Source organism: Rhododendron vialii, chromosome 1a (assembly GCF_030253575.1).
Source record: "Rhododendron vialii isolate Sample 1 chromosome 1a, ASM3025357v1".
NCBI classification, from domain to species: Eukaryota; Viridiplantae; Streptophyta; class Magnoliopsida; order Ericales; family Ericaceae; genus Rhododendron; species Rhododendron vialii.
The window spans coordinates 35860529-35883298 of record NC_080557.1 but is presented as its reverse complement, the minus strand read 5'-3'; the positions used below and the strand labels follow the sequence as shown (position 1 = coordinate 35883298).

At 35.2% G+C, this 22770-nt stretch overlaps 1 protein-coding gene and 1 long non-coding RNA gene across 2 annotated transcripts; both read left to right on the top strand.

Annotated features, from left to right (window-relative positions):
* Nucleotides 1-708: 708 nt before the first annotated feature.
* Nucleotides 709-6396, top strand: LOC131325661 (uncharacterized). Its single transcript, XR_009199780.1, has 3 exons — nt 709-1069; nt 3337-3430; nt 5297-6396. It is a non-coding gene; the product is annotated as an uncharacterized LOC131325661 (long non-coding RNA).
* A 14041-nt stretch (nt 6397-20437) lies between these two features.
* LOC131331134 (uncharacterized) lies at nt 20438-21106 on the top strand. The gene has a single exon (XM_058364982.1). It carries the CDS (start codon nt 20438-20440, stop codon nt 21104-21106), a length of 669 nt encoding a protein of 222 aa, XP_058220965.1.
* The last annotated feature ends 1664 nt before the right edge of the window (nt 21107-22770 follow it).

The window sequence follows — 22770 nt, the reverse complement described above, 5'->3', positions numbered from 1 at the left end:
TTACTAACATAGTAGTATCAATTGCAGGTCTCCAATTACAGATTTTTTGAAAATAACAACCAGATACATTTGCAGTGGCTCTAATATGGTAAGAGGGATATGTGAAGCTATTTTGTTTTTTGTTTTTTTCGGGTAAAAAAGCTATTTTGATTTCTCTACCTTAATTAGTTGTACTTTCTCCTTCACAAGTCACATACTCCATAAACCCAAATCTAACACAGCCTATTAGGTTTTGCATTTTTGGTGTTGTCATACCATTTCAAAATAATAATGATAATGTAATGAAGGCTGAGAATTGCTATTAAGAAAGCTCCAAACCGTTCTCTTGATTGAACTTTCTCAAATTCTACTGATTCTAAAATAATAATAATAATGTAATTGAGGCTGACACTAATTTTTGTCTTGATTTAATTTATTTTTTATTACATTTGTTAGTTGTGCGCCAATGTTTTGTGGATTATTGGTATGTTTCGATGCAAAGAATCTAAAAAGTAAAAAATTATGTTCAAAACTAAATTTTTTTGAATAAAGACAAAAATAACCCAAGACAAACTAATTTTTGAATTATTTTTGTCTTTAGTAAAAAGCTAATTAGCCTTCAATATAATTTTTTACTTTTTGATTTCTCTTGAGACAAATCAATGATCCACAAAAAATAACGCAAAATTAATAAATGTAAAAGAATTTAAATAAAAATAAAAAACAATTTGAAATTCCTACGAGATACTCCAATCCGAAAATAACCACAAATATGAAAAGAACACAATATGAGGAACACACGGATATACGTGGAAAACCCCAAAAACGGATAAAAACCACGGGAAGAAATCAAATACTATATTTAACTTGTATGGTTACAATCGACCTTACTTCATAATTGAGACTCCTCACAATTGACCAAAGATGATTGCTGACTCCTCGTTCACCACACCCCGTATTTGATTACCGCTGCCTTGACTCCTCAAGCCTTCCACAATACTTCGGAAATCCACCGAAGAAACAGCTCTATGATTGTTGAAGGAAAGTCGTGAACACCGATTGGAGTTTGACTGTAACGTCGAAAACTTGCGTGAGCACTCCAATCAACCAAGGAATATCCTCTCATGCTTTTCACCAAAAAAAGAACTCTCGTGCCTTTTCTATCATCTGCTGCTGCATATGTGCTCGGTGCCCTAATTGAAAGGAAAAGCCCCTTTTTATAATAATAACCTTCCGATCGATCGGGGAATCGATCCGTCACTCCATCTGCTTTTATTTCATTTGGCTGCCACACTTGATTAGTTGGTCCCGATGGATGCAAGTTTGATAGGCCGATCAATCTGCTCAAAAAGAACACTCACACTCACTTTCAATTACAAATTACGATTCCTTCCACTCTAATCCTATCCAAACTTAATACACTTAGAAAATAAATAAAAAAACTAAACTCGATAAAGAAAAGAATACATTTGAAAATCCGTTTTGTCAATGGAATTGTCAACCAAAAAATAGCATCGCTTGTGGGAGCTAACACAATTCTCGTGTATTTAGTGAAAAAAGGCCAAAGTATGTAAAGGTTTAAAACTAAGAGAGTTAAAGCCAATTGCACCGCTTGGCAATTTTTTCCCAATTTTTTCAATTGTGCCCCTCAATTGGGTGGCTGCTTGTTTTGGTGTTGGGGGCAATTTTGACTTTTGCCCCTGCAGCTTTGCTTTGTTTTCTCCGATATTATGGAATAATATCCCAAGCGTAGGGCTTAACACGTCGGTTGAAGCATAATAAACCGGAAATCCGAGATCGTACCCAAGGGAATAATTATATGGCTTGGTCGGATTTGTAGATGCAAGTAAGGGCTTTCGGCTTTTAGACAACCAACTTTGTTTTATTTTAAACGGTGGAAATAAAAGGGCTAAATTAAAAACGAATTAACTAGAGAAAAGATAGGCTAGGTCTAGAACTTATTAACACTCAAGACTCGAGCTGAATCACACTCTTCACCCAATTACACAATTTAAGATACTTGATTAAAGTTCTCAAATCGGAAGATAAAATGATTTGAGAACCAAGCTAGCTCTAGAATTCATTTGGCAAATACCTCGAGCGACAGAGCTCTAAGCATCATGTGTGGTGGGTAGGCGATGCTCCCACCTACACATGATCAAAGAGGTTAACACCTCGGTAATTTGTCAAACAAACCCGAACCCCACATCAATTTTCAAATCAAAGTTTAAAGCTTTATTGGGTGCAAAATGCAATTTTCGCCCGAGCCATGAGGTGTTAGTCACCCCATGACCTAACCCTTGAAACTACTCACCCATATCTAGGGAGATAAAAGCAAGCAAAAATCTACTTAACATAATGAAATTACAAGACTTGAAATAAACTAGAGATTAAGATAAATCGGGAGAAAATAAACAACTTTAATTAAAGTGACAATATCAAAAACTAACAACTAAAGGCAGAAATTAAAGTATTTTAAAACTGAAAAATGAAGAACACTCAAGAACAATTTGAATTGCAAAGAAATCTAATCTAGATCTAGAAAAATGTACTACTTGAATCTATCTACTTATTTGTACAAAATAATGACATAAGCTTTTATACTCCGGAGATCCACGCTTGGAATATTCCCAAGATGCTCTGAAAATTCGCCCTTAAGCCCCTCGGCATCGATGGCAACGGCCTTAAAGTGCTCTACTAAGGGGCTCGGCATCGATGTAACACAATACATCCCATCGATGCCGAGATGGTTAAGGGACTGGACCACTAAGGGGCTCGGCATCGATGGACCTTTTCCCTTGACATCGATGCCGAGCTCAACAGCTCGATGCTTGGCCGACATCCTCTGCCTTGGCTGCCTGCCTCTTGCTCGGGCAATTCTGCTCCTGCTCGGGCAATCCAGCTTCTGCCTTGGCCATCGGGTCATTTTCAGGCCATGACATGCCTTAAGCCTCGAAAACTCCCCAGTTTGGCGATTCACCTACAAAACAGAACTAGAACACTCTACAAGCAAACAACATTAACAATAACTAATTAGTAATTAAATTAAACTAAAACTAGACACTAGTGCACCCTACATTACATTCTCGGGTGCTTATCAAGCTTGTTGGCATCGGGATGTTTTGTTTTTATTATATTATATTATACTTTAAAACAAAGAGAGTTAAAGCCAATTGCACCGCTTGGCAATTTTTCCCCAATTTTTTCAATTGTGCCCCTCAATTAGGCGATTGCTTGTTTTGGTGTTGGGGGCAATTTTGTCTTTCACCCCTGCAGCTTGTTGGCATCGGGGTGTTTTGTTTTTATTATATAATATATATAATATCTGGTTTCTCTGACGGAAGCAGATGTTTTTAGACAGGAGGAGAGGAGGGAGTTCGTGGGTTTCGGACGGAGCAAGGCGATCGAGTATTTCTGCGGTGCTGTTACCGACTCAGAGCGGTGCCGCGAGGTGAGATTCGTTTCCTTTGAGGCTTGCGCTGTTTTCCCCATGTCCAGTTTGTGTTCTCCTTTTGTGTTGTGCAGATGGCGTAGGTAGATTTCGGCGCTGGCAAGGTTTTGCGGGGTTATGCGTGTGTTCTTTTCCTTTTCCTTTTTGTGGGTAATAGTATTTCAGGCTCCCATTTGTGTACCTTTATTTTGGGCGGAGCTTTGTATGGTTCGAATTGTTTTTTACATGGTTTGATTCCAGTTCTTCCTGTGTTTATATCTTTGGTCTATTGTGAGGGCTTTCCGCAAATACAAAAATGTATATTTCTTGTCCAATTTGTTGTGTGCATGTGGCCGGAATGACTATGGAGGTGTGGTCTGGTTATTGTATTGTATTGTAGTCTTTTTAGGTGTTCGCGGATGGTTTCCGGGATAGTGTGTATGAGTTTCTCAGGGGTTAATAGTATTTTGAAGTGTTATTTGTGTAGGCCTGTTGTGTGAAGCTTGAACATATGGTTCCAATTGTTGTTTGCTTGGATTTTTCCCAATTTCCCTTACGTTTATGCCTCTGGCTGATTGTCAAGTGTTCATATGAACACATAAAGATGTGTATTTCTGGGGTTGGATTTATGCCTCTGGCCGATTGGAGTTTTGTGCAATCCATCAAATTGCAAATGGGTACAAAGTAATTATGTCTTGTGAGCGGATGTGGATTTTCAACGCAATAATTTTTGATAAAAATGATAATGAGGTTATATATGATTGGTCAGAAGAACCAAATACATATTAGCAAGACCCAGAACCTCCACAAGGTAATGAAAGAAAATTATTTACTAATGTTTGGTTTCATAATTATGCACAGGCTTTCTCCTAAAGAAAAACGCTTGCTATCTTTTCTAATTTTGTTCAGATAATCTGCACACTGCATGTTTGCCGTCTATCTTTGACCACCAGTCTACTTTGATGAAATTTGGATGCACGTGTAGAACGACAATCTTCAAGGACGAGGTCTGGGTACTTTGATGAAATTTGGATGCACGTGTAGAACGACAATCTTCAAGGACGAGGTCTGGGTTAATAGCAATTACTGTGTTTCACAGTTACTTGATGAGTTTGGTTTCTTTTCTTTATTATGCACTAATAATATAAACTTCCGTCTATTTCCACCCAAGAATTTGTCCAAGGCTGTAACCAATGGTACAGAAGCTCAACCTTGATGAGGTTACAATCAAAATGGGAAATCGAATGTGGACTATCCCTCGCAACAATATGTCCATCAGTTATCCTATCTTCCGCGAATTCATTCAAGAATTACACCTAAAGTGGACAGATTTCTCCTTGTTGCAGTGCTCGAGACCAATTCACTTCATGCCATGTATCTAGGGTTCTGTTTATCCTTTTTGCTAGAAATAATTGATTTTGATTATGTTTAATGGCAAAATTGATTTTGTTAAAGCCTTATTGAAGTTTATTAAGTCATTGAGATAAATTATTTTTCTAGTCCATAAAGCATATTATTTCTCTAAGCCGAAATATGTCTTTGATTTCAACCTGTTTACCTATCCTTGATAATGTTAGTTTTAGGCAAATGAATTAGACCAATTAATTTATAACCCTTGGACCCAATCTTAATTTTAGTGAACCCACATGTAAACTTTTCAAAGCCATTGGCCCAAATCATACTTTTATTGGTCCATAATGAAATCATTTTCAAACCGTGTCAATAGCCCTACACCATTTATTATACTAGTTAAATGGAAATGGTCGTCCAGATTATAGGGAAAGAAATGGTTCACTTGGCGTCGACCATTTATTGCTTCAGTCTTCTCTTTTTGTCTTCACTTTATTGTTGTGGACTTTACAGCTTGACATTCATTGTTGCAATCAGATCAGAAGAAATATTGGGCTCAACATTATAATGCAATAACTGAAGATCAAATCTGCTTTACAAGATTTGCAGCTCAACGGAAACATCTCAACGTTCAAGTCCCTCTCCTGTATAACCAGAGCTTCAACAGAAGAGAAATCAACCAAGCTTCACCAGACTACTCAATAACTTTACAAGAGCAATATTCATCATCTCCTACACCTCATTTTTTATACAATTTATTTGAGAGATTTGTGAGCAAAAATTGTCATATCTACTCTTTGAGGAGTGTTGTAATTGTGAACTACAAATTTTATTATCTTTTGAGAGATTAAGTGTTTGAGAAATCAAGCACTGGTTCTGTAATTCCAAAAATAGGGGTTTTGTTTTTGGAAGGGGTTTTTGAGGATTTGTACTTTAAATCCTTGCGGTTGTCTAGCTCCTCTGGAAAGCTAGAAGCGACGGTAATTGTAAGCACCCGCAAGACTTATTGGTGTAATTTCATTTTTATTAGTGGAACCTTCAAGCGATTGCCTTGGAAAAAAGTGGAGTAGACTGGACCGTGGACAAATTCAGACCAAACCACTATAAATTAACTTTGCGCTTCTTAACTCTCTCTATTTATTTGCTAATTAGTTATTTGCCTTTGTAGCTTTTAATTAGTAATTTTTAATTAGCAAACACCCCCCCCCCCCCCCTCTAGGTTGCTGTCTGGGTAATAATTGGTATCAAAGGTTGGACTCTTGTCTAAAGACTTCACAGTCTAAGAGTGGTTATGGCAACCACATCCTCACATATCGAGGGGCTATCAACCAACAGACCATCTTTGTTCAATGGAACAAACTTTGCCTACTGAAAAAATATGATGAAAATTTATATCCAGTCCATAGATTATAGTTTATGGAAAATTATCACGATTGGACCAACATCCCTATGAAAACTGTAGGAGAAACCTCTGTGGTCAAGACTAAGGCTGAATGGAATGATGCAGATATGCATAAGATATAATCAAACTCCAAGGATATGAATATTTTATATTATGCTCTAGATTCTGCTGAATATAATAGAATCTCTATCTGTGAAACTGCTAAAGAAATTTGGGATAAATTGATAGCTACTCATGAAGGAAACAGCCAAGTAAAGGAATCAAAAATAGACATGCTAGTACATAATTATGAATTGTTCAAAATGAAACCTGAAGAATCTATTTCTGATATGTTCACTAGATTTACTGATATCGTTAATGGTTTAAAATCTCCTGATAAATCTTATACTAACTCAGAAATGGCGAGAAAGATTCTCAGGTCCATGGTAAAGTCTTTGGATACTAAGGCATCAATCATCTTGCAAACCATGGACTTCTCCAAATGCACTATGGATGAACTTATGGGCACTCTCATGACAGGAGAGATACATCGCAAGCTAAATAAGGAAGTCGATACAAAGAGGAAAGACATCACTCTAAAAAGCACTACCAGTAAATCAAAGAACACTGAAGAAGCAAGTGATGAAAGCAATGATGATGAAGAGATGGCCTTAATCATAAAGAATTTCAAGAAATTTCTCAAGAAAAAGAATGGATGGAAAGGAATGAAATTTTTCAAAAAGAATGAGAACAAAGAAGATGAAGGCAAACGTGATGAGATGATCTGTTATAAATGCAGAAAACCAGGCCATATGAAAGTTGATTGTCCAGCAAAAAGGATAAAAAGAAAGCAATGGTAGCAGCTTAGGACAGCAGCTTAGAAAGTAACGAGGAAGCCGAACTGGCAAACCTCTATTTAATGGCACTGGAAGAAAATAAGGTATATCATGACTCCTCATCTTTTTCATTTGATGAATTACAAAATGCTTTTAGAAGTTTACAAGTTGATTTTAAAAAAGTAAAATCAAAGAATAAAATTTTTAAGAAACTCGCCAAAGAATTTTCAAATGAAATGAATAATTTGATTGACGAGAAAAATGCTTTAGAAGAAGAAAATGAAAATTTGAGAAATAGGTCTAACACTGATCTTTTTGATAAGCAAATTAAAGATTTAATTGAAGAGAGAATTGAATTGGAAGAAGAAAATGAGAATTTGAGAAAAGCTTCAAATGTTGATTTTTTGCATAAACAAATTGATGATTTAACGAAATCTCATAAAAAATTAACAAAGGGTAAAGAAGGCTTAGACTTACTTCTTGGAAAATAAAGATGTTCTTTTCATAAAGCTGGAATTGGTTGTAATCCTGACGTGCATAAAAATCTTTACAAAAATCTTTTTGATAAAAGCACTTCGCCTATTCGTCCTAAAATTACTTGCCATTATTGTGGTATAGTAGGACATATTTCACCATCATGTCCTATGAAGGGACATTCATCTGTTTATGTCAACAAGACTTGGGTTCAAAAGAACCAAACATACCTTGTTCAAGCTAACCAACATGGACCCAAGATGATATGGTAACCAAAAATCAAGACTTGATATGTTATTGAAGGTGTGCCTCAAATCCACATCAACTAACGATAAATGGTACCTCAATAGTGGATGCTCGAGGCATATGACAGAAGATGAAAAAACTTTCAATTCTCTAACACCAAAAGAGGATTCGTAACTTTTGGTGACAATAGCAAAGGAAAAATCACTGGTATAAGTAATATCAGTATATCTCATTCTCCTATTATAGAAGATGTCTTACTTGTTGATGGTCTTAAACACAATCTTCTTAGCATTAGCCAATTATGTGATAAGGGCAACAAAGTTATTTTTTAAAAATCTAGTTGCATCATCGAGAGTATCAAAGAACACAAAACATTATTTGTTAGCCAAAGACTTGAAAATGTTTATATTTTCAACTTAAATGATTTGAGCAAACAAAGTGTAAAATGTTTTTCTGTAATGAGTGATAATAGTTGGCTATGGCATAGACGCCTTGGACATGCACACATGGATGCGATTTCAAAACTTTCTAGAAAAGAATTAGTTATTGGTCTTCCAAAAATCAAATTTGAAAAAGATAGATTGTGTGATTTATGCCAACAAGGTAAACAAACAAAACTTTCTTTCAAATCTAAAAATGTTATTTCTACTGCAAGGCCATTACGACTATTACACATGGATTTATTTGGTCCTACTAGAACAGTAAGTCTTGGCAGCAAATACTATTGTTTTGTTGTTGTGGATGATTTCTCTAGATTTACATGGGTTATGTTCCTAGCTACTAAGGATGAGGTTTTTCCTTTTTTTACAAAACTATGTAGAAAAGTTCAAAATTAAAAAGATTTTTTATTTCAAATATTCGAACTGATCATGGTAAAGAACTTGAAAATTCTTTATTTGAAAAATATTGTGATGATCATGGTATAAATCACAACTTTTCTGCACCTCACATGCCTCAACAGAATGGGGTAGTTGAGAAGAAAAATAGAACTTTTGAAGAAATGGCTAGAACAATGCTTTGTGAAAATTCTCTACCTAAATACTTTTGGGCAGAAGCCATTAACACCACTTGTTATGTTCTAAATCGAGTCTTGATTAAACCTATCCTTAAAAAGATACCATATGGGCTATGGAACGATAGAAAACCCAACATTGGTTACTTTCATGCTTTTGATTGTAAATGTTTTGTCTTAAACAATGGAAAAGATCATTTGGGAAAATTTGATTCAAAATCTGATGAAGAAATTTTTGTTGGTTATTCAACTTCAAGTAAAGCATATAGAGTGTACAACAAGTGCACTTTACTTATAGAAGAATTTGTTTATATTTCTTTTGATGAATTTAATCCATCTACTGCTAAGATTATTATTGATGATGATGAGATAGATATCATAACAGAAGTGCAAGACTTAACTATTAGTAAAGAAAATGCTGAAAGCCAACAAGAGAGCACTCAAGCAAAGAATGATGTGGCTCTTGATCAACCACAAGATCCTATCAGCAATCAAGATCTATCTAAAGAATGAAGATTCGTGCAAAATCATCCAAAAGATTTGATTCTTGGAGAGGTTTCAAAAGGTATATCTACTCGCTCATTCCTTAAAAATATTTGTGGTAATTTAGCTTTTGTTTCTCAAATTGAGCCTAAAACTCTTTTTGAAGCTAAAAATTGAATTTTGGCTATACAAGAAGAACTGAGTCAATTTGAAAGAAACAAAGTTTGAAATTTAGTGTCTAAACCTCACGATCACACCATTATTGGTACTAAATGAATTTTTAGAAATAAGTTGGATGAATCAGGAAACATTATTAGAAATAAAGCTAGATTAGTTGTACAAGGCTATAATCAAGAAGAATGCATTGATTTTGACGAGACATTTGCACTTGTTGCTAGACTAGAAGTTATTCGGATGCTACTTGCATTTGCATGTTTCAAAGATTTTAAACTTTTTCAAATGGATGTGAAAAGTGCATCTTTAAATGACTTATTAACAAAGAAGTTTATGTTAAACAACCACTTGGTTTAGAAAATCATTCATATCCTGATCATGTTTATAAGCTTTCAAAAGCTTTGTACATGGTATGATAGACTTAGTTCATTCTTACTTGAAAATGGTTTTTCTAGAGGAAAATTAGATACGACTCTTTTCATAAAAATCGAAAATCATGACATGCTTATTATTCAAATTTATGTTGATGATATTATTTTCGGCGCTACTAATGAAAAATTATGCAAAGAGTTTGCTAAGTGTATGCAATGGGAGTTTGAAATGAGTATGATGAGAGAACTCAATTTTTTCCTTGTATTTCAAATCAAACAATCAAAAGATTGAATCTTTATAAATTAAGCAAAGTATACGAGAGAAATTCTCAAAAGATTCAACATGGAAGATTCCAAAATCATGAAGACTCCAATGGGCCCAACCACTAAACTCGATAAAGATGAAAATGGTAAATCAGTAGCTACTAAAATGTATCGAGGTATGATCGATTCAATTCTTTATCTTACTACTAGTAGACCAGATATCATGTTTAGTATTTGCTTATGTGCTCGTTTTCAATCTAATTCAAATGAGTCACATTTAGTAGTTGTGAAACGTATTTTTAGATATCTTACAGGAACTCCTAATTTAGGATTATTTTATCCTAGAAATACTTCTTTCGACTTAATTGGTTTTTCTGATGCTGATTATGCCGGTAGTAAAACTGATCGTAAGAGCACTAGTAGTACATATCAATTTCTTGGAAACTCGTTAGTATCTTGGTTTAGTAAAAAGCAAAATTCAGCTGCTTTATCGACTGCCGAAATTGAGAATATAGCTACTGGCAATTGTTGTGCTCAATTGTTATGGATCAAACATCAAATGGAGGATTTTAATTTACATTATGATCATATTTCAATTAAATGTAATAATACAAATGCAATCAATTTAACAAAAAATCCCATTCAACATTCTTGAACAAAACATATTGAAATTAGACATCATTTTCTACATAATCATGTTCAAAAGGGGGATATCATTCTTGATTTTGTCAGTACCAATAAGCAATTGGTGGACATTTTTACAAAACCCCTTATTGAAGAACAATTTTATTTTATCCGAAGAGAACTCGGTATGTCTAATCCATTGTAAATTTTTTTGGGGATTTTTAGTTAAAATTAGTATTACTTGTCTAATCTTCTTCTTTTTTTTTTTTGGAGTACTTACCATCATAGTGTTTAATAAATCACACTCCGAACATATTACATTCAATTCTATGAGATATTGAGGGGACACAGCAATAAATACCCGAACACAATTTTCTTCTCCTATTTTTGTCCTATTCGATGCAGCAACCCCTATCTTCAGTTTGTTCCTTCCTCAACACACTTCTCTCATACTCTATAAATTCAACCACACAATCTGTAACACCCCTAATTTTTGGGAACGTTAAATAAACATTTTCATTGAAAACTTAAATAGAGTCTAGCTCATTATTACATCATAACTCCCATGAGAGTACTTTTATTACACAAGGGAAGGATAACCAAGGTTCCTAACTACAGCTACATCTGCTCCTCCATTCTTGCCAGCTCTTCGGCACCGAAAGCCTCCAAGGTGTATAGCTCACCCTGATCATCTACAAGTCTGACACATTATACCAGCGTCGCCCTCAGTATAATATGTCAAGGTCACCAAAGGTAACACCATGAGCTACAGGAGCTCAATAGATTAATCCATACCCACCAACCCTTAACTTACAAACAATAGATCATAAAATTAACAATTTCCACATAGTACATGCATATTTGACAAAACAGCTAACAATGACACATTCATATTCACTATCCAAATAAACGTTGGTATCCATGATTTTTTGAGTTTCTCTTGCGCGATATTTCGTAGACCGTGTCATTGGTTTCAACTTTCATTTACCAAATCAATATTTTCAAAATTGTTTTTAACACACCTAACCTCGATTCCGCCGTTTCGGTCTCCCGAGTATCCTCACAATGATTCCGCCATCCCGGGTTCCCATTGGCACTCAAAACTTTGCATTGGCTCATTTCCGCAGAAAACCAAGCTACACACCCAACCTCGGTTTCGCCGTTCCGGTTTTTCGAGTATCCTCACAATGGTTCCGCCGTCCCGGATTTCCATTGGCACACGTACATATACACCACACAATTGGCTACCACGTCTGGCCACATTGTGGTTTTTAAACCATTTCTCTTTCTCAAATCGCGTCTTTTCATTAACCACACCCTAGGTGTCATGTTTCTACTTTCTCGATTTCTGTGTCTCGTTCTCATGCAAAGACTCCGCGGTAGGACTTTTCACATATGTAATCATAAATCATTCATTGTAATCTTGAAACTAAACTAGCAAAATCATCCAACTCTATATTACTAATCATGCTCAAATCACCACTTAAAGCATAACGCCACACGTACGGATGCATTTGGAGTGAAAATCACTTATGCTTTATCGCACATCAAGGCAAATAATCCTAGTAATCACGTATACATTCTCATATCCATCCTAAAGATCAAAATACAAATACTTCCAATCAAATGATAAATTCCTATGTTTCAAAATCCGTTCTTTCCTCCTTCTTGGGAAGTTCAAAACAACATATGTTTATTGAAGTAAAAGTCGGTTATTCCACATGTTCATACTTCCATTAGCAAAAATAAGTTCGTTAACTAACATACATTTCAAACGTACAAGTAATATACAACTTCTAGTTATATTTAGAGAAGTGAGTAAGGATAATCTACATGATCATACAAATTTTCTATATTTAGGATTAATGAGTAAGGGAAAATCTTCTTATACTTAGTGTTAAAGAGTAAGGACACTCTACCATTCTTCTTGGCGGTAGGGCGGCTACGGAAAAGTAAGTCGACTATCGGACGGAGTGACTTACTACGGTAAGCTTCCGATAGCTTCAAAAGAGAAAGGTTTCTCTCGAAACTAGTTCTTGATTAAACTACTAAATTTTTTGGATCGAAAGGGTGGTCGAGTGGTGGTTTAGTGGAGGTCTTAGATGGGTTTCTTGAAGAACTTAGCAAGAACTCTAGAATAAGGAAGAACAAAGTAAGAACACTAGAATTTCTAGAGAGAGAAGTTGAAGGCTTGAAGATGTGAGTTGAATGGCATGATGGGGGTCCTATTTATAGCAAAAACTTGGCTCTCTCTCCCTTTCCTAGGCCGCCCCCTCTCTCTCTCTCCTTTCTCTCATTTTTTTGTTCCATTGTGTTGTCAAATCTCATCTTTAAACAAGTCCAAGCCATGTCAATCCAATCTGGGTGTAAGAATAGGTAATTATGGAGATTTTCCAAGGCTTAAAGGCAAATCCTAGGTAATTATAACCTAGGTTGGTAAGTCTTGCAAGTAAGAGGAAAATGATAGCAAGTCAAAAGAGTAGTCTTCTCATGTTTAGTCAATCATAGGCTAGGTTGTAAGTAAGTTTCTAGGATGATTAAAGGCTAGGTTGTAAGCAAATCTAGGATGATTAAGGCTAGGATTTTATGCTCAAAGTAGACTAGAAATGAGGTGTCAAGTAGCTATTAGGCTTAAGGGCTAAAGGTAGCTTAATGGAGTGTACAAAATCAAATGCGCACACACACACCACTCTCTCTCTCTCTCTCTCTCTCTCTCTCTAGGCCTCCCTCCCCTCTTTCTCTCTCTCTCTCTCTCTCTCTCTCTCTCTCACAAGTACTAAGTGTGTGTGTGTGTGTATATATGCCTATGTATATATATAAGTACACTAAAGTACTAAGTAGTCCTATTAGATCTATGGAAGAGGAGATGATGAGTGGTAAGGCTTCCAATGACAAGAACATTGTCCCTTGGGTAATATTTTCCTAGAAAGTGCATATATGGTCATATAGGCATGTTTATAATAGGGTATGAGGTATATATACCCATATATATGCATATCTATGTACTTAGAGAATCTAGGAAAGCAACTTTGGTGGGTAATTTAGGTTTAGGGCTATTAGTCTTAGGATTGCATGCATGACAAGGCTAAGTTTGCTTCTTTTGGAAGCAAAATAATTGAAGGGTTCTAATGATTTGTCTTGTCAAAACTATGTACTCATTGGCAAGTTCTATTTCTATTGTTCAAGGGATAAAAAATTTCCTAGAAACTATTATCCAATGGGTAGAGAGGAAATGATGATAAGTAAGGTCTTGAAATGACTAGTCATGAAGTGTAATGATTACCATTATAAGTAGCATAATGATGACTTCCTTCGGTCCAAAAGGTTCAAGTAAGGTTGGAAAGGTTCATAAGGCTCATCTAGGGTTAGGAGAATGTAACTAGGCGAAATGATAGTTAGGTTTCTCTAATTAATCGGTTGGAAGCTTATTCTACTTGCCAAGTAGGATTTCTAGCCAAGAAATACAATTTAAAAATTTTATTTAACTTGTTAGGAAAATATATAAGTGCTTCTACAAGCATACTTGTCTTTAGAAAAGGACTAAATTGTCCGGAACGAAAAGATATAATTTTATAAGTTTTAAATCTAATTATGACGGATTATTAAAAATTAAAAGGGAATTTTAAAAGCAAATCCAAGTAATTAAAATAAAATTCAAATATTTAACGAAAATTTTATTTACCGAAAATCAGGGTCGTTACACAATCTCCATCTCTCTCGCTCTCTCTCTCTCTCGATCGATCGATCGATCGACTTTAATCTCTCCAAATCACTATCCTTCCAAATCGAGTAATGGCAAACTTACCGCAAGGGTTACCATTTGAGTTTTAGGAAAGAGACATCGAACGAGTAGAGTTGCGCATGTTTATCCAAACCCTCTAGATGCAACTCTTTATTTTCATTCTGCTTTGTGCACTACTTACAATAAGAATACCACCATGGTTCGGGTGGAATGTAAATGTGGATACGCTGTGGTACTGGATTGGCATTGTGCCTATCGCTGTAGCAACCATTATTCGAGAATACGAAAATCAAAGAAGCCAAGCTTTCGATGAAAGAAGATAAAGTGATACAGGGCAAGAGAGGCATGGTGATGGAACCATAACCATTTTTTTTTTCTCTGAGCTTTTCTTGTTTTTGATGATATCACAGGGGGAGAAAAGAAGTTTTTTTTTATCTATCTTGTTGTTTTTAACTGTTGTGGACTAATTTAAAAATTGCTATCTATGATCTATTAATTATTGCTATTACTCGTTAATCATATTGTTTTTGATGCATAGATTGTGGGGAAGCACATACTTAAGGGGAGCATTCGCTCACTCTTTACTTATCACTGCTTTTAAAAATTATATTTTGTGTCATCATCAAAAAGGAGGAGATTGTTAGAAATAATTGATTTTGATTATATTTAATGACAAAATTGATTTTGTTAAAAGCTTATTAAAGTTTATTAAGTCCTTGAGATAAGATATTTTTTTAGTCCATGAAGCATATTATTTCTCTAAGTCGAAATATGTCTTCGATTTCAACCTGTTTACCAGCCCTTGATAATGTTAGTTTTAGGCAAATGAATTAGATCAATTGATTTATAAACCCTGGACCCAATCTTAATTTTAGTGAACCCACATGTAAACTTTTCAAAGCCATTGGCCCAAATCATATTTTTATTGGTCCATAATGAAATCATTTTCAAACCATATCAATAGCCCTACACCATTAATTATACTAGCTAAATGAAAATGGTCGTCCAGATTATAGGGAAAAAAATGGTTCACTTTGCGTCGACCATTTATTTCTTCAGTCTTCTCTTTTCATCTTCACTTTATTGTTGTGGACTTTGGAGCCTAACATTCAATGTTGTAAATCAGATCAGAAGAAATATTGGGTTCAACGTTATAATGCAATAACTGAAAATCAAATCTATTTTACAAGATTTGCACCTCAACGAAAACATCTCAACGTTCAAGTCTCTCTCCTATATAACCAGAGCTTCAACAGAAGAGAAATCAACCAAGCTTCACCAGACTACTCAAAAACTTTACAAGAGCAATATTCATCCTCTTCTACACTTTATTTTTCATACAATTTATTTGAGAGATTTATGAGCAAAAATTGTCATATCTACTCTTTGAGGAGTGTTGTAATTGTGAAATATAAATTTTATTATCTTTTGAGAGATTAAGTGTTTGAGAAATCAAACACTAGTTCTGTAATTCCAAAAACTGGAGTTTTATTTTTGGAAGAGATTTTTGAGGATTTTGTACTTTAAATCCTTGCGGATGTCTAGCTCCTCCGGAAAGCTAGGAGCGACGGTAATTGTAAGCACCCACAAGATTTACTGGAGTAATTTCATTTTTATTAGTGGAACCTTCAAGCGATTGCCTTTGAGAGAAGTGGAGTAGGTTGGACCGTGGACAAATATTTCTAGTTTTATTATTTTGGTTATAAATTATTTTTAAATATTTCACTTTAAATGCCATTTGTTTTGGCAAGTTTTCTTTTATTTTCTAGTATTCAGATTTGAGAATATCTCAAATCTTTTGATTTAGGTAATTATTGAGTCAATAAGAGATTCACCGAGATTCAGCTTCCTGTTTTGCTGATTTCTTTTCGGTCTTAATTTTTTAGTATAAAATAAGTTGTAGGGTGACATTAAAAGTTAGTTGTTATGAATTAAATAAAAATTGAGAGTTCTCTCATTATCGTGTGTTCGAAGAGGGAGTACCTCTAGTTCATACCTATTTGTGTTTATGTTTCAAAGAGAGAATCTTTAACATAAGCAAATTCATGATCTCTTCTTGCAAATAATTTCGTAAAAGGAGGCTACGCTGCATCACACTAAATGTAAACTATTTGCAGGATCAAATTCAATGTGGACATAACAGATCAAACTAGATCCATCTCTACAACTGTACTTGCAGAAAAGGCAGAATAGCTTTACGACATCACTGCAGCAGAAATGGTCAACAATACAACCGATGTACGTTATATAACACCTTCTCCTCACTACATTAACCTGCCTAGATTAAACACAGCACAACCAACTAACATAAAACACTGCACAGGTTAATCTGTCAGTTGAAATGATTCAAAAGCTATCCTCCCCCAAAAAATGGGCCCTCATCCTAAAGGCATCCATGTACACGTATGGAGCAATTACCCAATGTGTGTTCAATGTGCACTCTGTCTTCGACAAAATTCCTAATCAGCAAGCACCTAGCGAAGCATCAAGCCAAAATCTAGGCCCAAACACCCCGAAGAAGCATGGAACGAAGGCACCCTCCATAGTAGACTCACCAACAAATGAGGACACCATGGAACAAAATGGCCCTGCGGAGCCTTTGAAGAACAAGCAGAAAGAGGAATACCCCTATGAAGCAAACCTTTTGTTCTACCTCTTAAAATAGTAGACGTTACAGCAAATCTTTTGGTGTGCATAGTTTGCAGCCATGTCTACTATTATAGCTAGAAGCCTTTCCAAAAACTCAAGATAAATCTTTTGGTTCATGTTATTTGCCATGAAGATGTATCAAACTCTCTTTTGTGTAATTAGCTTTGCCATGACTTCAAAGTATTGTAAATATAAAAAAACTACTTTCAAAAGAAATTATGCTATCACAGCACCAACACTTTCAACACGCATGAACACCTCCTATCAATAACAGGCATGAGACATCTCGTGCTAGCACGAGCCCCTAACCTAGTTGTTCCTCTAAACCTCGTTAATATATTTTTCAATGCAGAGGCCATGATTCCACTAAGTTTTGGGTGAAAAAATATTGGTCATTTTATCATCTTATTCAGACTAATCAACAAACTTTGACATTTTAGCTTCTTGTTCACTCTAATTACCAACTTGTCAACAATAACTTCTTTCTCAACAACTTTTTAAGTCACATAAACATCTACAACTTATTCATCACCGAAAATAATTTAACATTTCTTAACAACTTATTTATTACCGAAAACAGCTAACAACTTTATTGCAACAAATTTTTTTCTCAAAACTTATTCACTACCGCAACGCCCCCATAATGGAGAACTCTGCTCTTAAAATGGATGAGTGCACTGAGACAGAATTGCGTGCATTTAAAAACTCCTCTAGCTCTAGCATTGGTCAGCTGCGCTGCTGCCTCGTTAGGCGGGCCAATGAGAAAATAGACATAACTGCCCCTCAAGCTTCAACGATTTTAAATTGAATAGAAGTACTTTTCTGGGTTCAATGATTTAATTATATGGAAGGATTAAAAAAAATTATATGGAAATGCCAAAACTAAAGTTTATTGGGCTTGGATAATAGAAAAAAAAAGAAGATGTATTTATGTCTGCAAAAAGTGAATAGATATCTTTTAAATTGCATTGATATCTATGAAAGTTTGTATTTTGGAGTTCTACCTTCCTCTCCATCTCCATCTCCATTTTTTAGTCCCCCGTTTCATTCTGATCTGATAGTAAATTGATTATATATTTCAATTGGTAACACTTTTTATAGTATGCAATATAGATCTTGTTTAATAACTCTCGATTAGTACTATTAAACAAAGTTTTCGAAATCACCTAGATTATAAAATATAATCAATTAAAAAGTGACACAAACTTTTAAAAATCTCTAAAAAAATTGGGACGAAATGACTGTTTTGCGTGTATTGTCACGTGCCCTATGAAAGCTAGACAATGAACTAAACTTGGCCAGACCCATTTTATATTTAACTCGTGCATCACCACTTTTGGGAAAGTCACGCCTCTTCTAATCTTCTTCACATGAATTTACCACTTTATCCTCGTGATTTACATAGATGATAGATGTACAAACTTCCCACACAAAGCGAAAGTCAAGGTAGAAAGCAGGAAAGCAAAAGTCGAGGTAGGTATTTCCCCGTAATACTATGAGTAGTGATGGTGAACAAATTTGCATTATGGGGTCCACTTCCCACACAAATAAGTGGTACTACTCATTGATTTTAAAAGAACTTTCCCGCTTGCCACGTTAAAATTAAGTGATTTAATACAATCATCTACTATCCATTCGTAATTCAATAGAAAAGTTAGATAACTTGATCAAACACTTGCGGTTGTGCGATCGACCTATTATTTCATGGCTGTTTGAAAAAATTAAGAACGGTCTGGACCATTTCTATGGACATCCAAAGCGGGTTCCATAATGCGATTTGTACAGTACCATTAGTACAGGTTTCATCGGTGGTACCCATAGTCGGATTCGGTATTTCCCTAGCGGAAAGAAAGAGGGTTGAGTTGAGCAGCTAAAATAAGCTAGTAGAAAGTCAAATATAAGCAAGCATGTTGTATGTTGCACATTGTGAGGCTTCCTCTTCAAGTCAAAGTATGCCAACCACAAGAGGCCCTTTCCCAAGACAATAAAATAAAATACATGACCCATAGACGAAGAATAAAAATTATAAGAAGACAGGGAAACAAAATGACTCTATTGCCCTTTTAATGTTGAGAAACAAAAAGTCTTGAATCTATTTAACCCCAAGAAATTAGTAAATCTACTACATAACGTTTCAAGATGCAAGATAAAGTATTGTTGGGGTCGGTCATATTTTCACATGCCTTCATCCTAATTGAATTGATTATCCAATAGGAATTTGGATTTCAAAAATAATTTTTACATCCTAAAGCAACTATTTGGTGATAATCAAAGACCTCAAAAAAGGCATTCCAACTTGTCACGAGTAGCACGATCGGCCTATTCACTTTTTTAGAAAGATACTAATAAACTAAATATATTGATTTTAGCTATTCTAATAGGGAGCCGATAATGTCGCGAAGCATTTTTTTACTGCCACGACCATTAAATGCTCTCTTTGACAAATGGACTTCTTTGTCCTTTGCTCTCAAAAGTAGCCAGAGCCTTTATTTTATGTTCCCAAATTGCCCTTTTATTGATTTTCTTTCCTAAATTGTTGTTACGTATTTCTTTTCGACAGACTTTTGCCATTTTCGTTCTACATTTTGTCTCTCTCTTTGATTTGACATCTCCATGACTAGGGTTTTGGAGTACAAAGTTGACAGGAGGCCTTATCATATTCAAGGTGAGAGATACTAGTACTCCGTAGTACTTAATTATTTTCAGATGTGCTATAAACACATCAGTCAATCTCAACCATCTATTCGCATAATTAATGGCTGAGATTCATTTTTAATTATGACTGGTCATAATTAATTTTTCTCCGAAAAAGTTTCATTTAAATCCAGACCGTCCAGAACACTTTTGCACGGTCAAAATTGAGTGCTGTAAGCACAACTGAAAACAAGTTTTTCTCATTCAAGGTATGTTATTCATACTTTCTATTAGAGTACATTTTTTTTTTTTAAATTTTGCAGTGACCTATTTATTTCTTTTATCAGTGGCCTATTCATATTTTGTACTCTAAACTTGGGATGGCATGGTACATTCTCTAGTAGCTTGCCCAGGGTCGGCAGAATACGAGATGAGGATGGACCTAGATCATATTGGAAGTAAAGGAGAAGCGTTGGAAAAGCATTTGGCGTTGCAACATTCTTAAGAAAGTTCTGCACTTTTTGTGGAAATGTTTTCATGGAATTTTACCAACTAGGATAGCTTTGAAGCGGAGACAGGTGGTGGAGGATTCTAGCTGCCCAGTTTGTGGATTTGGCCAAGAAACCATTGTTCATCTTTTTTGTACATGCCTTTTAGCCGTTCAGGTGTGGCGTTTGTCACATTTACAAGTTGATATGAGGGCTGTACAACTCAATTCTTTTAATGGTTTTTGGGATGTTATGGAGCTTTGGTGGCATAATCACGCTAATAAGGATTGGTGTATGTCGATGGCTGCAGTTATGATGTGGTTTATATGGAAGTGTAGAAATGGAGCTATTTTTGAACAAAAGCTCTCTCTCCCTGGGATGGTATGTAAGCGGGCTGTGGAGTATTTGCAAGAGTTCTTATCTGCGAACTCCTTGGGTCCTGCACCAGTAATATCGTGTGGGGAAGGAAGACTTAGTTCGTGGCAAAGGCCTCCAGCTGGTACTTTTAAGATTAATGTGGATGGGTCTTGGAAGAAAGGGTTGATGAGAGGGGGTTTTGGGGTTGTGATCAGGGATTTTCGAGGTTGTTTTGTTGCTGCTTCTATGGGATTTTTTCAGTGGTGTGCGAGTTCATTGGTTGCAGAAGCCTTGGCAATTCGGCAGGGTATTTTGTTGGGATCTCAACTCGGTTTAGGGTCTGTTATTTTGGAGAGTGATGCTCAATTGCTCGTGAATATGCTCAATAGTCAAGCTGCAGTTAGTCAAGAGGTGGAAGTCGTTACTCATGATGTTCAGGTTTTGAGTAATAATTTCCATTGTTGCAGTTTTTCCTTTGTTCGTAGGACCGTTAATAATGTTGCTCATGTTTTAGCTGGTGAAGGTTTTTGTGGTTTGGGGTATAGTCGTTGGACTGAGTCCCCTCCGTTGTGGTTGCTTGGTCCTCTTTTTAGGGACGAGTCTTCCGTTTGATGTTTTGTTTGGAATTTTAATAATATCATCTGTTATCGTTGTGGCAAAAAAAAAAAAAACTTGTCTATTGTAAGACTTTTTCCCTTTCTTATGCATATTTATGACATTATTGTTGTGAAAAAAATGTTTGAGAAAACTTTATTTTTTGTGCGTCTTTATGCATATACTTCAATTTTTTTTGTCATCATAAGATACCATAATTTTTTTCAATCATTCTACTACCACACTCAATCACACACCCGGTCACCCACACTCGTAATAGGGGTAGAGCCTGCACACACTACACACTCAATGTGTGTGGGACCCACTCCTATTGTGAGTATGGATGTGAATTTTTGGGTGTGTAGTTGGGTATGGTGTAGAATTATTGAATCTTTTTTTTAAAACATTTTTCTGATGTAGGTCGATTTTGTGAGAAATAATCATGGATATTGACCAATCAATTGAAAGTCTTGGTGGAAGTTCCTGTGATCAAATTGATCAACAAGGAATCAATTTGGTTGGACAGTTTTGTTGTAAATTTCAGTCTCGTGATGAACTTCTTGGTACACTTTTTTGTTGTAGTATTTCTTTAAAATCAGTCAACTAAATTAAATTTTACTATTGCAGGTAATGAATTTTGTAGTTTGAAGACAAAAGTAGTGCTCAATTGAAGAATGTGTCTATGAAGACATGGGCTTTCATTATTTCCAGGAGAGAGATATTTTTGTTTTGTTGAGCTTAAAATTAAGTACTAGCACTTGGTATTTCATTGGGTAATGTTTTTTTTTTTTTGGAGGATTGTGCTTAGGATCATATTTTCAGGAGAGATGGTAGTTTCTGTTTTTGTTGAGCTTAAAAGTACTAACAATTGATACTTTGTTGGCCAAGGGATTAAAAGAATGAAATATACATTCAAACAAAAAATGTAAAAATAGTATAAAAAGAGAATATTAGAATAGAATAGAGTTAGAATAGGGAGTCTGGTGTGGATCCATGTAAAAAGGTGACTAGTTAAAATAGAAAAAATGAATTTTCAAGTGTAATTTGGTTCAAAATTTACTGAGACTGATGCGGATGCTCTTACCACAAGGACTAGGATTCTTACTTCAAAGTCAATGACTATGGATGATATTGTAAATATACTGTCACGTTGTCTCGATCCTCAAAAGAAAAGGCGCGGCTATTCGCAACCCTGTATTTTCTTCCTTAGCCCGTTAAATTTTTTTAATTATACTCGACAATTAGTTACCGAAATTAAGATACATTTTCAGCATACAATTACCGAAATATAATATTTTTTTCAACAGCTATTTACCGAAAATGTATGTTCTTCAATTGTTTACCGAAGGTTGAACATATTTTCGACACGTAATTACCAAAATATAATCTTGTTTTCTACAGCTATTTACCGAAATCTTATGTATGATTTTCAACAACTATTTACCGAAATGTAGTGGACTAAGGGAGAAAATACGAGATTGCAAATAGTCGCCCCAAAAGAAATTGGCGCTACAATAACAGAAAAAAAGATCCTAGACAAGTATTAAAAAATACGTGCAAAAAGAAAAATTATAAATTCAAAACTGAAATCCTCCCTTCTTTTTGAGTCTCCGACAAGGACTAGTTTCGATGGTAAGAACATCCCCATCGAGATTACTGCCTTTGCCATGTCCCTCTGGCCG